Source organism: Centrocercus urophasianus, unplaced genomic scaffold, assembly GCF_019232065.1.
Source record: "Centrocercus urophasianus isolate 14NV4802_14NV808 unplaced genomic scaffold, USGS_Curo_1.0 seq_15, whole genome shotgun sequence".
Classification (NCBI taxonomy): Eukaryota; Metazoa; Chordata; class Aves; order Galliformes; family Phasianidae; genus Centrocercus; species Centrocercus urophasianus.
In genome coordinates, this window is record NW_024884697.1 from 44,704,135 (window position 1) to 44,725,059 (window position 20,925).

General features: G+C 39.0%; 1 protein-coding gene across 16 annotated transcripts in view; it reads right to left on the reverse strand.

Moving 5' to 3' along the window:
* Positions 1 to 20,925, reverse strand: part of ANKS1B (ankyrin repeat and sterile alpha motif domain containing 1B) — a 193,859-nt gene that overhangs the window by 51,851 nt on the left and 121,083 nt on the right. For 13 of the 16 annotated variants that reach the window (XM_042816019.1, XM_042816018.1, XM_042816017.1 and 10 more), the window contains one exon: positions 3,268 to 3,375. The exons of the other annotated variants lie outside the window; for them this stretch is intronic. In XM_042816019.1, coding sequence (XP_042671953.1) covers positions 3,268 to 3,375 — 108 coding nt within the window. The remainder of the gene's footprint in view (positions 1 to 3,267; positions 3,376 to 20,925) is intronic. 16 annotated transcript variants of the gene reach the window in all.

Here is a 20,925-nt window from a genome sequence, read left to right on the forward strand (position 1 = left end):
GCCTCAGGTGATCAAACAGAGGTTCAGGCCGTGACTCAGCAGTTCCCATACACAGGTGACTGCAATGGATATCAAGATTCCAGCTCTTACCAAGTTTTTCTTATTTTATCAAACTGCGCATATAGAGGAAATTCACTCAAAATCAATATTGGAAGATTGCTAGGAAGCCAACAGAGGCAAGAACTACAAAGGCATGAAATAAAGGAATAATGGTGCCTCTGCATTATGGTACAGGATGTAACTGAACGACTCCGTGTTATTTTCCCAGCACAGATGGATCCTTGGCTGTGCAGCATGTTGTCATACACTCAGCACTGTGTTATCATTAGTTATTGTGCAGTCAGTATTTTATTCTCACCTCATTTCATGGCCCCAAACCACTTCTTTAAATTCTATTCACATCCTGCTCTGAAGATAGAATGGCTTATATTGTCATCTTCATGATGCTTGTGTGTGCTTTACAAACTTCAATCAATTTATTTTCACCACATCTTGTGATTTCTGGCACTTTATAATCACCACTTTAGCATGAGGGAGCTGAGGCACACAGACAAAGGCTAATAAATATCATCACTTTGGATGCCCAATTACAGTATCTGTTGCCTGATTTTCCAACTGCTTGTATTCAAAACTCCACTTCCATTGATCTAATTTGCAGTACTGTGTGCTCTGTACTCATATAAATCAGACTCCAGACTACAGCCAAATATACAGAATGTCTGTAACATACAATTAGTGGCTGTTTATGAGGCAATTATCTAAATAACTTGCCAAGAATGATCCCAAGGCTTTGTGGCAAAAGCAGGTGTGAATTTGTATTCTCATAGCTACAGTTATTCCTTTAATCATGATAGCCTCTCTCATCCTTTCTTCGTTTCTCTACCTCACTTCATACCCACTTTCTCATTTCCTTCACAAATTTGCAGATTGGTCAGTGATGGCTGGGCAGTGTGCTGTAACATATTCAGCACAGTGCCATCAACAGTGATGGTGTATTCATTACACGTTTTCACCCTGCTGTGAATGCAGGGATGCCTGATAATACATTCCACTACTGAAGTCTGCTTTGTCCCCACCTCTCAGTCCCACAAGCAGGAACCATGCAGTCAAGGGTTGGAAGTGATCTTTAAGAGATCCTTCCCTAGGCCACCTAGGTATGCCTGAAGCCTGACGAGCATTTGTCTAACCAGTTTGTAAAAATGGGAATTCTCTCCAATGGATTCATTTCTGTGTTAAATTACAATTACTATTGTAGTGCTTCTTCAGGTTTTCAGTCTCAATTGTCATCCCTTTAATTTAACCTCCAGCCTCCAAGACCAACAAGGTGAGGATGGGGTTCCATGAATAACAGGTAAAGTGGTCACATACATAAAGATTGCATTGTAATGCACCAAGGATGCATAGGTAACCCAAGATGCAGCATTTTCTAACTTTTGAGCATAAGATTGAAATAAAAATAAAATCTCCTTATTAGTGTGGGAATAATACGTTTCATAGAAATTTGTCTACTTGTTCCTTTTCTCAATATTTAACATCTCTTTCTTTGAAATATCTTCAACACTAATACAAAGAGTCAAAAAAGATGAAGTGTTAGCAGTGCTTAGGTTGACCTTGGGACCTTAAAGATACAGTCTTTAAACAAGGAACAATCTTTTCTATTAGATATAAATCAATCTTCTAGTAGCAGCAGATATTTTATTTAAACCAAGTTTTAAGCTAAAATTATTGCAAGCTACAGATTGAATATTATGTCCTTGCTGTCCTTGGGTGAAATGGTATAGTTGAAGATGGTGGGAGACTTATTCAAACTCATGTCCTTTCCTTTAGGATTCTCTGTGAAGACTGCAATACCACAAAATGATGAATGACATTTAGCATTTGCCTGCATCAGTAGCTCTGGCTGTTGGATGATACTTCCTACCATTTTAACTACAGAGGGAGGACATCCAGCTTTATCTTTACTATTAATTGAGAATATACAATTCTAATCAGTAACATAGGCTGTGGAAACATTCCTACATGCTGAAGAGAAACTAATTCCCCAATCCGAAGCACTGAAAGCACCGAGCAAAAATGTGTGACTTTCAAATGCCAGCCCATGATTCCTCTTTCCTTGATGTGTTTTAACACCTGCCATGCACCAGGAAATTATTCACATAATATATCCAATACAAAATACAAGAGAAATATCTGCCCATTTGTGAAATGTGCCTTAGAACAGTACACCATGGATTTTGACACATTTTTTTGAGATGGCATTAGGAATAGGTTGAATTTAGGGATTTAAGATGTCTATATGTGGCATTTGAGAATAAGCAGGGTGAAAACAGACTGGTCACAGAAATCAGAGTGTATGTGAAAATAAGCCCTCATTCTGTCTTTCTCTATTTCTTTTTACACCAGAAAATTTGTCTTGGGAGCAGAGGCCACCCTCTGACATTTCGACATTTAGACCCAAATGAGATTCCAGTCAGAAATGCAGCCCCATGAAAATAATCAAATCCAATCAAATGCAAAAGATGTGACCAAAAATATCTACATAAAAAATGTGTAGATGAATATGAACTCCCTTGGAGAGAACACAGTAGGAATGGGTCAGACCTCAACTCAGCAAGGGTAAGAGGCAGCAAGAAAGCAAAGTTGCTGGACCAAAGAAACCGAAAAAAATTTGGTATAATAGTAGGAGATTAAAATAGGGGGAGTGTGAAAAATATCCAGGGACACTGCAACGAGACTTCTGAAGGAGGGAATACAAATGAAAAACAAAAATGCAAAGAAACTTCTGATACACAGTAAAACCTTGAGGGCATTTGTATCTCAACAATTCTAAGAGGCTCTCTTTAAAGAAAGGACATCTGAAAAGTAAGTCAGAGCATTCTCAAAATGTGGAAGGAGAACTGTAACTCTGAAGTACAGATCACTTGGGCTGATATTCCTATGGGCAGATGTAGATGTGCAGCTTGCAGACACCTGCTCCTGAGTTGGCTTTTTGAGCTGAGAAGATAAGCTGGCAATTCTAAGGCACTGCCTCATCCTAAGGCAGACATCTGAACCAGGTCAGATGAATAATCTAGAGAAAATACCAAGTTCTCTGCATTGGCTACAAGGCCAGTTGTGGCTTAGCAGGTCAGCTGAAGATACCTACATTGTAAACTGCTGAAGAGAGATAAGCTGAACCCCACTGAAAGTGGCTGTTGATTCCATTTGAATACAGGAATTGTTCTCTGACTTTTCAAGAAATGCAAACAAATGCTCATGGGGACTCACCCTGAGGGTTATCGAACGAGGTGGCTTCTGAGGAGGATCTTCGTGTAGCCGGTCTCCCAAGGATGCCAGAACACGCTTCCGATGACCAATCAAGCTAATTTTTAAGACCTGGGAAAGTGGCAAAATATCTCATTAGAAAGAACACATTGCAATCATTAAATAAAGAAGGACCGTTCAGAGTGAAGACATTTTGTCTCTAAGCACTTTAACAATTAGTTCACGGTACAGGTTGAGCAGAACTGTGTAAAGCAGACAGAAAGCACAGAAAACGAAGGAAGATACCAAAGCAGGTATAAATGTGTAAAATGAAAAATAATCTCAGAAGAGTAAGGAGGAAAGAAGAATGATATAGAAAGAGAAGGCAGCTGAGCAGGACCAAAAAAAAACCAACAAGAGGAGACTGGAAACAGAGATGGAGTCAAGAAGTGAATTATAAGAATTATAGGAATTCACATGTATGGGAAGGTTGCCAGTATTAGAGACTAGAAAGGGAGGAACAGCCAGCAGATACTTAGAGACAGTAGAGACAAGGGGCAAAAGGAACTGTGTATACCATATAATACTAGTTATAGGCCTATTCATCATTCTTTTTATGGGTAGTCTCTGAATGACATGCACGGTTTGCATTTCTCTCTTAGAATCACCCTTATGTAAGAAAAACAGGATAGATATGTTCTCTCAAAACTTGTCCTGGTATTCCACTACTTCTATCAGATGCAATGAAAAATATCTGTTGCACACAAACATGACTATCTTGTGGACATGTTCAAATTCCTTCTGCTCATCCAAACTCCAAGAACACCACCGAAAAATTGTTTCAAATTCATTTGCAATTATTGCCTACCTATACCCCTCCCTGTCCCTACCATGTACAAAAACACCACTGTTTGTAGGAAAAAAGAAAGAGAAGAAACAGAAAGTTGGAAACTTGAGTATAACTGAAAAAAGAAACAAGAAAGAACGTATTTTGATGACACTCTTTAATAGCTCCAATTGCTTCAAAGTGTAAAGCAGCCTTGACTGTAAAAGCAAGCCTCTGCTCTCCAACAGCAGATCCTCACGTAACTCTTCCAGACTGCATATGGTTTCATACACCAGAGCTGCCTCCATTCATTCCCAGAAGACAGTGCTTCCCACTATTTTTAGGGCCACCGTGTGTTAACAGCTATCAGTGGAGAGGAATTTCTCACTCAACCTAGAAAAAATGATAGTTCCCAGAAAACCCCGAAAACACTACCTTGTAAATGAACAATTACCTCAGTTCAAGCAGTACCACTAAGAATACTGCTCATGAAAAAAAATAAGACTAAACAAACAACAAAAAAGAAAGCCCAGCAGCTCTGCAAAGGCATCTCCTGGATCCATAATCTCAGGTTACAGTACAGCAACACACAGTCCTCATTCTCAGGGTGACCTCCGATCCACAGGAGAGTGAAATCATTCACACATCCACTCCCATACTATGCTGATACCACTAAATATCAAGAATATCCTGTCTACCTGAACCCGTAAAGTGATGGGCTATGACATGATATGGACATGACCTATGACAGGTCCGAGCTGCGGAAGTCCCACCAGCCTCTTATGCTCCCTCGTGTTGGCCTACATCTGTGGAAGCTCTCATAAGGCTGAGATAGGAGAGCACACACTGAAATGCCAGAGGCACACAGGAGACTTAGTTATGTATTCAGTTTACACTGAATTTAAACAGAAGGGTGCACAGTTTATCTTGGTATTTAACTGTATGAAACACGTGAATGAACTACAGCTGCTTTAAGCTGTACTCAGGTAATGCACTTCACTGAACTCCTTTCTTTCATAATGCTTTCCCCATCATCAAGAGAATCTTCCCAGAGATTTTTAAGTCAATCTACAATTCTTGGGTCATTCTGAGGTCCTCAACGCTTTTGAATGCCTTATTAGCTATATCAAACCAGGTAAAGGAATCCACACAAAGCAGTTCTCCACGATTTCATACAGCTGCTGAACAGGAGACGAGAGGACACCAGTCTTGGGGGATTTTCACATAACAGGTAGGAGGGTTCACATGGTTGCATTATTTCAAAAAGAGCACTCAATTACAAAACAATACAGATCATTAAACTTCATAAACACAGCAAGTTTATTTGACTTTTTTTTCCCCCACTAAAATGATGGTTGCCCCAAATCTGAAGTGGTATGGATTTAAAGATGAAACCTACAAAAACCATTATCACCCTCAGCCAGCAGATCTGTTTACTCAGTTGGAGTACATACTATTATCTGAAGGCACTCGTTTTCTTCCAGATGAACTCTTCCTATTTCTCCACTTAACAATATAAAATATTGTTTTCTGAGGCACTTCTATATTTGAGTTATGAGATTTAACAAACACCCTGGAACTCTGAAAACTTGTTCTGTGATGGATTATCCTTGACAGGATTTATCAAAAAAATGTCAAATACCACAAATATAGGCCAACGGTGTACAATGGCAAAGTTGCCTCAAGCAATCTTAGGAACATCTTAGTGTTTTTTTATCAGAACACCATTAAAAATCTAGCACACACTTAGCCCACAAGTTACTTGCCCATGGATATCTCCTATGCGGCATGCAACAGTGAAACCAATAGAGTGCACATAAGTGCTGTGCAACAAGGCATTCTGTCAGATGGACTGTAGCCCACTTCATATGTGACAATGAAAGAGTTTTGCATTGTGGTTGCAGTAATCAGCTAGACAAACTGTGTGTGCAACTTAAGGCCCCGCACAGCCTGTATTTCATTACTGGGACAAAAAAAGCATGTAGATGACATGTCTGCTTCCACACCAACTGCACAACATCTGAGATGAATATAATGCAACTCTGTCTCAGGCACTTGTTTATACCTGATGTCATGATGCAGTTAAAGGAGGATAGTGCAAATTATTTGTCCAAAGCAATTACATATGCACACAAATGTAATCCAATTTTATTCCCACATTCTCCAGTGATTAGTATACAAAATGAAATTCAACTAGGAAAATGTAAGAAATCCACAAATGTAACCAATGTTACACTTCACATTTAGATGTCTGACTTAGCTGACAGATGTTTTAAAAAACAAACACATGTAGCCCAGTAACTCCCTGGTGGCTGCATATGTGCAGATGCTGGAATTAACAACTTATAACATCTAAAACTGAATATTATTTTTGCAACAATCTTCTGCCTCATATTTTCTTCTCATGGAATAGTAGGAACAAATACTGCAACTTTGTAGTTATTCTACATTTTTTTTCCTTTTTAAATGGCATTATAAGGATTGCTGAAATGCAAGATATCAATCCCCTTTCTTTTGGAATAACATGAAAAGCTTTTATATGGAGCAGAATGGATGACATCAGTGCATTAGGATGGCCGTAGTAAAATTGGTATGGACTAAATGGGCAGTAGCAGTCAAATACTAGGAGGCAGCTATACAATGGAAAAGTAGAGAATGATCAGAACAGTACTGCTAATTCTCAAGTAGCAGCACGAGAGATGTTACAATTTAAGCTTCATCTAATAAGATCACAACCCTAACATTTAGGGCTAAAAAGAAAAAATGGACAAACCAAGGTATGGTCTTCAGCAAGTAGACAGTCTAAAATGTTGGTTAAATTGAATTTTATTAAGCTGTTGTTCTGCTGATCATACTGGAATAAGCTCAAGCTTCTTGCAGGCGAAGAATGTGTTGAGTATTACTTTTCCGCCACAACATCATGCCACATCCTGACACATGGCAGTACCCAGAATACCCATGAAGCTGGCCTCAACCAGCCAACACAGCTCACTTATCACCATATTTGGTGTAACTGAAAGCTCAAAAATGGATTTAAAGCATTTACTATATCAAACTCAGTATATGGATGACACTTTGTGCAAAATTTGACAAGCTCTACTAACACAACTGATGTCTCTGATGACAGTTCATCACCACTACCCCAAAAATACCCTCCCAAAAAACCCAACCAAACAAAAAGCCCAATTAACAGTGATCAAAACACCATGGTGTAATAATGGCCCAATTTGAAAGATAAATTTGTCTGTGTCCTTAAACTTTCATAAAAAATGACCATTGCCACTACATTAGAGAGCTGATACATGACTCCATGCCCTGCTCCTCCTGCTGATCTCCAGCTGCTGTGGGATGCTGGGCACACAGGAGCCCAAGTACCAAGTACTGAGTGGGCTCACTGATCTTCAGCTCCATAAGGCCCTATGGGATCAGGCCTATGTCCAAAGTGACTGAGCACTGAGGGAAGAAGTAAATTCTGCATCCTTCCCACCCCCTTCCTTCCTCATAGGAACATGCAATGTGTTGGCAGAAAGTAAAAGCTACACCAGACAGCTGTGATATTGAATGGAAGTAGTTTATCACCAACAGACACAGCCAAGTGCAGTCTAAACAGCATTAAACTTTTGTTGTGTTTTTCATGTAGTTGATATTGGATATTTCTCATGCTGATTCTCATCCTGTAACTGCCAATATTTTCCAGCCACAAAACCATTATCCCACTACCAATATTACAAACCCTCATTCATTTGTGCTTGAACAGTGTAGGGACTCTTCTGTGGCACCCCAAACATTCAGCAAAGCACAAGTACAGGGTGCAATGGCAGCTTCTGGGCACCTCAAGATCAGGGATGGGGTGAAGCTCTGCACACACCTCTTGTTTGCGCAACCACAATGCAAGCAATTGTGCTTTATGTATATGATGAGACTTGCAAGAGACTTCTGATTTGATACCATAATGACATAAAATATGCCTCATTATCTCTCTGAATTAATCACCCAACTGGAAGCAGATGTCAGTTGTCTTAGTGATAGCATTTCACAGAGACAGATGGTTGCCTAATAAGTTCTGTTTCTATATGTTGATCATGAAGAACTGATGTTGCTTTGTGTTTTTTTCCCCTAAAATATATAATTGAGCTGCAAATTTGCAGCTTAATGATTCTAAGAAGCCAAAGGTCAAGAGTATTCTCAAGAAAAAATGCTATTTTAAATCACAGGTTCTTACTCCCATCGGAGCTTCTGTCTGTCGCTTGCTGCCAGATTAGCTGTGCTACATCAGAGTTCAGTCACTGCCATCCCACTACAGATTTAGATGCATGAGAATTTACCATTTTTTGCAGAACTACTCAGGATAGTCTTCAGTGGTGTGGAGGTCACTGGAATTTTTGCCCTGATTTCACAGGACAAGGCATTTCTGTCATCAAATGGTTTTCAGAACACTCATTAGTTTAAGAATCTGCTGTCTGAGTATATCAGGTGCCGGTACTTTCGGCTCCATCACAGATTTGAAAGAAGTAATTTTTTAAAACATCATGATTTTATGCTTGTAATCAGTAACTCTTAATACTCCAGTGGAAATACATTAGTTTAATTTTTAAATAATAAAATTCAGGAAAACACAATGAAACTAGACTGGCAAATAAAGAGATCGGTTCTTTTTACCTCCTGAGGATGTGTCTCAGAATGATTTTTTTAAAGTATATGCATATTTTTTTAATTACAAAGAAGTTAAATCCATGGCCTTTAGAAACACCAAAATCAAATGGTTTGGAAGCCTCAGATTTAAGAACAAATACTACAGACATGCTTTTTTTTTATATATATATATACATAAGACTCAGAAATCTACTGTACATACAAAGTCTACTGTACATACAAAGACATAAACTGTTACAATAACGATCACCTATTCTAAGAGACAAGCAGTGCTAAGCAGTCCTGTACAGAAAGTGAACTGCACTCCTGCTATTTTCACAGGCAGGAAGTGGAAAAATTATTGGACAGTTTGAAAGGTGGAATAAATTCCCAAAGGCAGTCCTAGAGGACAGAATTCTTAGGCTGCTCCCTCCAGCAGTGATTTGCATTTTCACCTCTGTGTTAATGTCAGCCCTAGTCACTGGTTCAGATCAGATTTGGAAAATGTGTGGTCACAGACACCAGGAGCATTATTCCCAGGGTCCTCAGTGTTAATCAAATATCATGACGAGCGAGCAATTGCAACACCAATATGTTATCCTATTACGTTTGTCAGGATTACTTACAGAGTGGATAAATTATAACTAAAGTTACTGGTACTACAACACATTTCATAATGAGCTAATCATTTATTTATCCGCTTTTAATATGCAATTATCGGCCAAGCACATTAATCTGTATACAAGGCTGAAATATAGATTGCATAAGGAGAAGTTGGAGATAAAATACAAATCTCCATGGAAAATTCATCAATTCCAAATTGGTCCTTTTTCTATCATGGTTCATTTTCATCATGGACTTAATTATAAGCAAAAGGAAAAAATATACAGGAAGAAAAGTCAAGGCCTTATAAAGAATGGGATATTTATCTGCTAAATAAAAAGTTGCTTGTTTTTATGCACTTAAGCTCTCTAATCGTTCATAGCAATGAACACTGCTTTCATGATATAAGAAAGTACAAAGCCACTTGCTGCTAGGAATAAAATCTCAGATTATACTTGTTCACGGTTATAACAAATGCTGTCATTAATACAATATCAGAACAGTATCAGTTAGATATAGAGACAGCAAAACATTAGAATTGAAAAGATTTTATTTCTATATCACATGATTAAATACACTGATAAAAATAGCAATAAAAATAATGAAAAATACCTAAGTTGGTGTTAGGTATTGGTTCAGTTGGTTTCCTACTAACAATACTAGAACTTAACAGAAGCCCAATCTATGCTGGGTTTTATTTTTGATTTTATAGTTTGTCAATCCTCAACATCTTGCAGATACACAGCAGCTGTAACAAGAGCCAAACATTGGACAGGAAAAGCTGAACCAAGCATCAGAACAATTACTAAGAGATAGGCTATTCTAAATGCACTCACAATCCTAGTATGCTGGTAAGTTATCAGTTGTATGCTCAAAAACATGATTATTATTTTATGAAGATGTTTTCAATTTAGTAATTTTTTTTCTAAATGGTTAAACACATTAAAAGCATGGTTTCCATCAGTGAGTAGCCAATTCAAGGCTGATTTTTGCTACTGAGTGATTTGACAAACCACCACTAAGCAGCCTAAAATTGCTTTTTCCCTAGAGCATTAAATATGTAACATGAAAAAAGACTTCGTAACCTCTGATACAAGAGCCATCAATGGCAATGTCAATACTATTGTAAAAGCATGATGGCCAGGACACAACCCACCCAAATACACAGCCAGAGTACAGGTGATGTGTCTTCTAAGTCTCAGGAAAACTACATAGAGATGCTATCTGAAAAGACAGATTTGCAGAAGATGGATGAGAGGGAGAGGAGCAGCGTGAGCTCTCAAGATCACACCTCAGGGATCCTATCTGGCCATACCAGAGCTGGGACATGGGCTGGGAGGAGCTCCTTGTAAAACCAGTTCCTTACCTGGTTCCTCACCTGACACAGGGCAGCTCACATGTCAAAGGAAGATGGGGGAAAGGGAACAGAGTGGAAATGCTGCAGTTACAGAAGTGCATGTCACACCTGAGACAGTGGAATCACACTTTCACTCGCACTGGACCACCTGCAGAAAGACAGCAGCTAGCATCACAGCAAGGACCCTGCAGCCATGTTTCAACAATAACTGTGGTCATCGAACCTATTCTTTTCAGCATTCAGCAGTTACCACATTTAGTCTTCTAGACTGTCTGTCAGAGGAGTCTGTCATTCTCCATTTCATGAAAAATGCTTTTCTGCTCATAACTGTTTCTGTCTTATCAGTGTTCAGTTCAGATCCACTCTTCTGCAGGGTGGCTGTTTGGCCTTGGCCGTACAGTCTTCTCTGACAGCATTTGGTATGCTAGGTGAAATAAAACACATTTTGTCATGTGCTAGGATAGGCACTGTCGGCACAATCCTGAATACGGTGCGTTATGCTATGCAGAGATATCTCCTCCATCAAGATCTTCATTATTTCATTGCTTCCCAAGCAGCTAAAGATAAGATGTGATGGAAAGTGGGCCTCAGTTACTGCTCAACCTGTTCTGCAGCAACAGCTATCTGACCATTTCATAGAATTACAGAATGGCTTGAGTTGGGAAGAACTTCAAAGATTGTCAGGTTCCAACCCCCTTGCCACAGGCCAGATTGCCAACCGCTAGATCAAATACTAGATCAGACTGACCTGAGCCTCACACAACCTGGCCTTGAATACATCCAGGTACAGAGCATCCACAACCTCTCTGGGAAACCTGTTCCATCACCTCACCACTCTCTCAGGAAAAAACTTTCCCCTGACATCAGATCTAAATATCCCCTTAGTTTAAAACCATTCCCCCTTGTCCTATCACTATCGACCATTGTAAAAAGTTGATTTCACCTCTGTTCAGGACAGTCCCTAAAAGAACAAACTCTGAAAGATCTATAAACTTAGTATACATTAGGGCATGACATACAGACTTTCTATAGCAGTAACAAAAAACCCTTAATCAAACTGCTTTTCAAGTTGTTTTATACTACCTTGCTTTGCAAACTTTGCATGAGTTCATTAGAACAATTACTACAAATTCTGAAAGACAACCTTGGCTTTAAATAAATTGTAGCAGCATCCTTCTTAGGCCTCACTCCATCCCTTGAATTTCATCAATCTCATCCTTCAATGCCAACTGAATGAAGCAACAAACATAAAACCCACCAGCTCAACTCAACTATAGCTGTAATAATCTACTCCATCAGATAGTCAAAGCAATTAGCAATTAAAATTACAGCAATTCTGTCTCACCTAATTTGGTTTGGATTGCGATGTTGCCTGTCAAAGTCTGAACCCCAAATCTTGTCCATTTCCCAGCTACATTGCATGGCTTTATAAAAAAAAGCTATTAGTTCTCCCTTAGATCTTACTTCGTTTATATTCTTTATGCTATCATAACTGTAGCAACACTATTACTACCTTAAAAAAGGCAATGGCCACCATAGCAGACCAGAATCCTACATCACAGGCAGAGCTGGCACCATGCTGTACTTTGACTCTTAATCTGTGAGGAGGAAGCACCATGGGTGGGAGAGAACAGTCTCTATGAGCTCAGCGGGACGGCTGGATTAGCTCCACCAGGGGCAGCAAGGGGACAGTGCAAGCATTTCCCAAAATATCTTATCCTTTCATGCCTTGAGGTAAGAGCAGGAAGGCACACCATCAAAAAGTGGGGTTACAAAAGGATACAAATAAAGTGGAAAAGATATTGAGCCATCAATAGCTCAGGTATTTTCTTCTTCCCTTGTGACTCTCAGCAATATGAGAAATTCCAGCATAAAAGATTATTGTCTCCAAGAGTTGAGTTAAATTAAAACAGCAAAGCCGTTCAGATCACGCACACCTTCTTATATGAATTCCTTCATTAAACATTCAACATTAGTCTGATTTAAGGAAGAAACATTTTTGTTCATAGCTAAATCAGAACAAAGCAAGTGGGCAAACTGTACTGAAGAGCTCTCTGAAAAGAGCCGTTCTTCACTACAGTTAAAAAAACCAGAGCTTAACTTAAACAAAAAGCAGCAGAGATTTGGTCATCTTGAACTTGTTTTCCTTGAAGTTTCTTGTTAAATTAAAAAGAATGTATGTGTGTATCTTCTAGAATTCCATCAGTTTTGGCAGCTGCATTATTAATGTAGCAGGCTGGCAAAACCCACAAGCGAGTGGATTGCCACGGGAGCCTTTCTTGCTCTAAATTCCATTTGAATTTTCTCACTGAGAAGGGCTGTGTCAGACTGCTACAGCTGGGTTGTGTAGCATGTTTACTTCACCTCTGCTCTTCTGTTGTTTTCTTTTCTCTTTCCATCCTTATCAAAAGTTCCTGAAAAGAGAAAGTTCTCTTCACAGGCAATGTCAAAAGCAGGATAAGCCCCATCTGCATGGCTCAGGCTTTCTTTGCCTTTCTTGTTCTTTGCCTTAGGCCCATCCAACTCATGCATTCAAAGGAAGAAAAGGTGGGGCCAAGGAGTTCATTCTCCACTTCTCCCACCAGTAGTGTAAAACCAGCTGTCCTGATCTTGCAGAGAGCATTACAAGAACAGATTGTTGGATCTGCAAGAAACCAGAACAACTTGGTGGCCCTGTGCACAAAGCTGACTGCACAAAGCTAACAGAAACCCTGTGTTACAGAAAGTCATGGTTCCCAAACCACTTCTAATGTTGTCAACAGTCTCCCCAACATTATACCTGTTCTTAATTCTAAATTCTAAATAAATTTGCAATACAGCAAATAATATCTTGGATTGGGTGATTAACTGTTCTGATTTCTGAATTATGTTTTCATTAATATTTAACCTAAGTTGTCTCTTCTCTAGCTCTTGTTCTGTCCTCATTGATTTATGAAAATAATTCATCATTATCTCCCTTATAACAACCACTCACATGCTGGCAGGAAGTTACATATGCCCTCACTCCTGGTCAAGTTTTCCAGTTGAGACATAGCCATGATCGCTGAAGAACACAAATAGAAAAAAGACAAAAATCCTACTCCCCTCATCTAAAAAGCAGTATAAATGCATACACTTTTTTTTTTTTTTCCCCTTTAAAAATAAGTAATATAAGACACAAGAGAGAAAAGAACCATTTTCCATTTTTTGGCATGTCATTTATCATGATATACACACAATTTTACAAAACTTTTCTACCAAGAATATCACTCTCCCTTAAATCTCTTCTGACTGGACATTATTCTCAAACAGAAAGGGAACCATGCAAAGGAGCAAGGTTTTATACATGCACCTTTTGTTAATATACACAACACCTATATATCACTGTCTTTGTTCTGTGTTATGTAGCTGACTGATGTTCAGTTGAATATGCAGCAGCTCTACTCCTGTCCAAATTATTCCCCCAGTAGTGCTGCTCAGTAATATACTCAGAGCTCGTTATATTCTTTCATGTGATCTGTACTTCCAAAATAAATCACTCACATTTCTTCAATTAATTATTATATAACTTATTAAGTTCATTTATGCATTATAAAGATCATCATCTATTTTAATCCTATTTTACAAATGCTACTACAGCATTAAATAACCACCCTTCAGATCAGAAATAATACCATGAAAATCCACATTTGTTTGGGACAAATTTGCAGAACTTTCATTTTGCTGGAGCATGAAATTTTAAATGTGAGAGAAGATACATTAGCTTATATGTACATTTATTTATATGTATCAATTTATAGCATTACATGCAGCAGTCCATAGCACTATGGTGAAGATAAACGTTTCTACGTCATTTTGTCACAAATGTGCACGCTAGCATGGATCACATTTACTCATTGTAATGTAAGAAAGTCTGTCATGAACATTTTATGCTAAATCACCACACGAACTATGATTAATGATGAATCAGAGGAGTAGATTTGTATGAATAACAAGCAAAGGAGGATACAAATCTTATTATGGACAATTAGATGACAACATAACTTATGTACTTGCTGTGTTCTAGTATGTATCCACTTGGAATATATATTTTATACATTTTTATTGTTATTTATTTTATCATAGAATCACGGTGTTTGGAAGGGATCTCTGGGGATCACCAAGTTCAACCCCCTGCTAAAGCAGGTTCCCTGGAATAGGTCACACAGGCAGGCATTAGGTGGGTCTTCAATCCCTCCAGAGGAGGCAGCTTTACAACCTTTCTGGGCAGCCTGTTCCAGTGCTCTGTCATGCCCGCAGTAAAGCAGTTCTTCCTCATGCATGCATGGAACTTCCTGCGTTGCAGTTTGTGCCCATCACCCCTTGTCCTGTTGCCAGGCACCACTGAGAAGAGCCTGGCCCCATCCACTTGACTTCTGCCAATTAGATATTTATGAGCATTGATAAGATCTCCTCTCAGCATTCTCTTCTCCTGGCTAAAGAGGTTCAGGTCTCTCAGCCTTTCTTTGTACGGGAGATGCTCCAGGTCCTTTCTCTTCATAGAATCATAGAATCATCAAGGTTGTAAAAGACCTCTAACATCATCCACTCCAACCATCCACCTATCACCAACATTTCCTACTAAACCATGTCCCTCAGTACAATACTTAAATGTTTCTTGAACACCTCCAGGGACAGCGACTCCACCACCTCTCTGGGCAGTCTCTTTCTGTGCATGACCACTCTCTTGAAGAAGAAGTATTTCCTAATGTCCAACCTGAATCTTCCCTGGTGCAACTTGAGGCTATTCCCTTCCCATCAAGAACAGGCTGACCCCCACCTCACCACAGTCTCCTTCAGGTAGTTGCAGAGAGCAATAAGGCCATTCTCATCCTGAGCCTCCTCTTCTCCATCTTTGTGGCCCTCTGACGGATTCTAGAAAATGCCTTTTGAACTGAAGCTTTTGAACTCAGGAGCTCAGAACTGGACACAGCCCACAACCAGACATATTTATAAGTAAAATGTATTTCAAAGATGTTCTATAGAATCCGGTGCGTTTCAAATAAGTAAGTCCACATGTAGTCACTGTCAGTTATGTATAGTTTTAGATACTTTTCTACTCATGTATACATCTTCTTTATTTGTTTTTCCTGTTTTTTTCCGTATTTGTGATAAGATGGATCTAGCGAAGTGTAGGCATTTTCTCATTTTAAGTCATGACATTTAAAATTGCTCCTGCTGTTAATACAAACCTTTGAATCATAAAATATTTTCAATTCATAGTTTTTGTTCATATTTTCTTCTCAAATAAGTGTGTTACATAAACTCAACAGCAAGAGTAAACCAAATTTCTGCACAGAACTGAAAGTAAGTGACTGTGCTACTTTAGTAGTAGAAAAGAAAAAAAAAACACTTCAGCTAAAAGGTTAAACATGCTTTTGAAATGTTGTATTACACTGCTGCATCACACACCTCGGGCTTCCTCAGCTGGGGTCAATTTCTTAATTTTCAGGAACTCCTCTGTTTTACCTTAATTTGGTCAGAGACAGACACAGCTGATCTTTTCTGAATTAATACCTATCACAAGCCATTTACCAAGTGCTAATATTCCCACTGAGACACCAGGCACATGCCTGTCTGTCAGCCAAGGCAACAGAACCAACAGCGCAACAACATTTCCCCAGGAAAGCACAGCACAGTCAGTTTGGAGATAATTCTCCAGATTCCTTGTGCTTTAAGGTTTGGAACTGTACATAGAGTTAACAAAATATTTTCAAAGAAAAACTGGCACTTCTGAAGATGAAATACATATTTCAGTTTGGAAAACAGATAGCATGGTGAATCTACCAACACTCTGAAAGCTTCAAACTTGCTCCCAGATAATGGCTCTCTGATGAAAGAGCCCCACGGGTGCCGACACAGAGCCAGCCCAATCCTGGTATCGATTTGGCTCAAGAGGTCTCGCCCAGGCCTGGTATTCCTGCACATCAGTGGTTGGTGAGCAAGGGAAAGGTAAACAAATATTGAAGCGCTCCTGAAAACCATAAACCAAAAAGGTGGTGAGGGAAGGCACCAGCCAGAACCAAGCTGTGACTGTGCAAGGAGATTTATCTGCTGAGAACTTGAAATGCAAATGTTAAGTTTCATTAATCCACTTCTTATCTGCAGGGACAACCAATGCAGGCACCTGAGATAATAAGGTAAAATGGGAATTTGTAACCTATGAGGGAGAAAATGAGTACCAGAAATTTGAAGAGGCTGAATAACAGAGGAGAGGAATAGGAAGACCATAAAAGGGTCATTATAGTAATCAAATGAGATCTAGAATTCACATTTAATAATGAAACTAAATGGCAGCTACTTGAAGGAGGATACCAATAGGTAGCATCTACAAGGCGACAGTGGTAAAGCAGGGTGTATTTTTTTTATTTCTCTGCTCTGGATAGCTTTCTTATTTTCTACTCTGCAAATTCCACTTTTTTCCTACCTCTCACCCTTCTCCATATCTCTCTTTACATCAGATTTTCAGCTCAACAGACCCCAAGTTCCTTTTTTCCTCACAGCTTTGTTCCAGGTCCCCTTTTATTTCCTCCCCCAACCCCTACTCAGCTCAGCAATTTAATTTAGGTATTTGCAGCCACCTTCTCCCACTGACCACTATGGAGGTGATAGGGAGAAACAGCAGCAAAAGAATGAGCAGAAACTGCTGACCAACGAATAACGTGCCTGAAGAGAAGCTGTAAAATCAGATGTGATTTAAAGGCATCTGCTCTTCTCTCTAAGCAGTGAAATAGCTATGTAATAAACATTCTCAATGCACGTTTAATTTCCACTATACATGTCATTTATGGGATAGCCACACAAGTGGTTCAGCTTGCAGCAAGACCTCCTCATTCCTCAGCAGGCTCTGTCCTGATCTTGCACCTCTAGCAAACCGCTGAAACGGAGAGAACAAACACCCACATCCAGTTCTATTCCTTCGTAGTCTGTACAGCGCGTCTTCTATGTGAGGGGTGCTGCAAGGACCTCCACAGCCAACCCAGGCACAACGCGAGTGCTTAAAGCTCCATTGAGATGAACTATGCAAGGAAAATGTTTTCTTGCAAAAGGCATTTTGCAGAATGGCCACTCAAGAACGTTTTTAATGAGTGGTTTTGTAAACATGAGCTCCCGCTGCAGATTGTTTAAATTGCGCAACTAATTTTTAGCTACTTAAAATCTTATGAAATCTCTTCATGAGGGTATATTTTTGTGTTGGCTACACTGAAAATGATTACACTGTCATAATGCCAAGAAAAAAGAAACAACAAAAAACAACCCTTAGAAAATACTAAAATTTACTTCTTTATGTTATCATTTTGCTAATAAATTTTGTTAAGCCCCTTAACTGCATATATGTTAAAATCATCCAGGGTCAGCTTTAGCAATGTGCAAGCTTCAGTGGTTCAGAATTTTATATATTTTTCTTTTTTTAGAAAACATGGCATGTGTTTGTATCAGCAAGTTTCACCCGTCATTATCCATCTCCCTCCTACACCTTTCTAGTATAAAAACCCCTTCTGCTTGCTGACAGAATACTAATTTGGCTTCGTTTAAATGCTAAAGCTGCAGAGTCCAGCTATCTCATTTAAAATATGTGTAAAGCTATGAAACAATTGACAAGCACAAGGAAGAGTGTCTGCATGAAATTATTTTTCAATAGACACTAAAAAGCCAAAAGCATCCCCTAGCCAATTTTTTTTTCCACACACAACACTTAAAATCAGAGAAGGGAAAAGGGTAGTATTACTTAGTAGCTCACCACTTTATATCACCTGTTAAAATAAAGGCCAGGTGATATATCTACAGAGTATGACTTCTGCTTGGGCAATGAGATTCATTCTTGCAACTACAGCCATATTTTTATTCTGTATGTTTAATATCAAAATGTACATTAAGAAAGCTTGCATTAACCATAAGTGGAGGGCAAGAGGGATTTCCATATAGGAGCGGTACAAAAGATCAGAATATAGAGCTCTGTGGGCAAGAACTGGGCTGGTGTCCCTCAGTAGTATTACCCAGTGAATGACACTGAGGGATGCAAACTGCCCTCCCTCGGAAGATGTAGCTCTATGGCATGAAGTGGAGAGCACAGTGCAACCTGGAGCTGGCACAATTCACAGAGTTGGTTCCAAATACTTAGTGTGGAAATGTCTAAGTGGAGTTTAAACACACACACCTTTATGTAAAGATGTGTGACTTGTTTAACCCATTAATCCACTCACAAGTGAACACAAAGCAAGAATGAAAAGTGTGCATGAGAACTCTTACACAGCTGCAGAAGACCAAAATACATCTGAAAAAACTGTGACCACCAAGGCCAGGATTTGACTAGCATCAAACTGCTCCATGCCAGAGCAAACAGGGAGCCAAGCCTCGTATCTCTGGGATGCTCAGCTGAAGACTTACTCATTCAGATTTGCTCACAGAGGGTCCTGTGGCATATAACAAGTTATGATAAAGCAGGTTATCTCTCTCCCCCCCCCGAGCAAAAATGCGGACACAAGCAACCCAAAATTTTCCGTGCATCCGTAGAGAAGATATATGGGCAAGTGAATGATAGCAAAATCTCTTTATATAAATGAATAGGATAGGAAGAAAGCAACTGCATTTTTAAACTCCGTATTTCCTGAAAGGTTAAACAATGACAGAGATTTATCAGTAGAAGCATTGGTAATAACAATAATTAGTTTCAGAGAGTTAATGTAACTTTGTTGTGCAAGATTGCAAGAAGACAGTAAGTGCTGCTGGATACTTCTGCATTTCTAGATAGAAAACAAATCTCATTTACGGTTTATTTTTAAAGAAATGAAAACATTAAGACCTGAGCCTAGTTTGAAAACTGCAACAAGACCAACGCAGGACTGAGCCACGAGCTGACCCATATACCAAAAAATAGGATCTAAAATTAAACAGGAAAATGTACATCATTATTTTAACTTAGCACAAAGTTGCACAGCCAAATCTCTGTGCAGCAAACTGAAAAGTTATCTGTACATTGCAGATTGTTATGCATTCACTGAACACACATCTAAATCATTTTTGCTGTTAGTAGTATTGAATTTTTCATGCATTTTCAAGTTGAATAAATGGTAAGAAAAATAATTCAATAGGTCAGCCATTTCATTAACTTTAGTATTAAACAACCAAATCCTTCCAGCAGAATAAAAAAGCTTTTTTTTTTTTTTTTTCTGTCTTTGCTTGTGGACCTACAGACTTGTCCAGGGAAGTGGAGCCCTCTGAAAAGCCTTCTCAGTTTGCCAGGAGCAGCATGGTGCTGGAAATCTGGGGCTGTACAACTTATATTCCCTGTTGAAACTGTGCTTAGCTCCCACCTAACCCTTTACCTTTTGGACAGATTTACACCTGTGTCCAAGGCTCCTTGTTCCCAAAGGCTAGGATATGTCTAGCTTGGCTTTAATTTTGCTTTAATTTCTGATTGCAAACTGAGTATTGGCTTAACATAGTTTAATAATTTTACAAGCCTACATACATTAGGACCAGGATAGTGCCTAAAATAGTTTCCACACATTTATAAATTACCTGCCTGCAACGATCTAACACCACTTAAAGTCTCTTTCAGAAATTTCCTATCATTAACAAGCATGAGATCCTTCTTTCCTTGATGTCAGTGGCAAAATACTGCAATGAAGCTAGTGTCTCACTTAGACATGCAGTATTCCAGTAAAATAGGGATTACACTGCATTGCAGAACTGAAAAGGATGGGCACAGTTAAAATGAATGCTGGACTGAAAGCTGACTGCGTAAAAATACCATTTTCTTATTCAGCAGTCCTACCTTACAAATACATTCAATCTTGCAGCTGCTTATGTTTATGGCTAAAAATAAAAGAAAAAAGCAAAGGTTTTTTTGTTGTTTTTAATTTCAGAGATGGCACACAATGGAGAGAGCAAGCAGATTTCTAATGTTTCTCACTCCTGTGATTTCGTCATGAATCTCACCAAAGTCTGTCTTCCTCCCAAAGCCACAAATGTTTCCACATCAGATTTCACTGGGGAAGAAAATGCGCAAGTCCAATGACTGCAGAAGAAACTTTGAATTGTCATATTGCAAAAGGGGAAAAACAAAAACAAAAACACCACTCATTCTATTTTTTTTTTCTTTTTTTCTGTGATACTCGAGGCCCTTAGTTTGGCTTGCTTCTAATTATCTATAAAATTAAAAAGGACAACTGAGTTTCCAATTCTACACGCCGTAATCAGAGACAAGCTGGAGCATCTCTGCTGAAAAGACTGATGGCAGGAT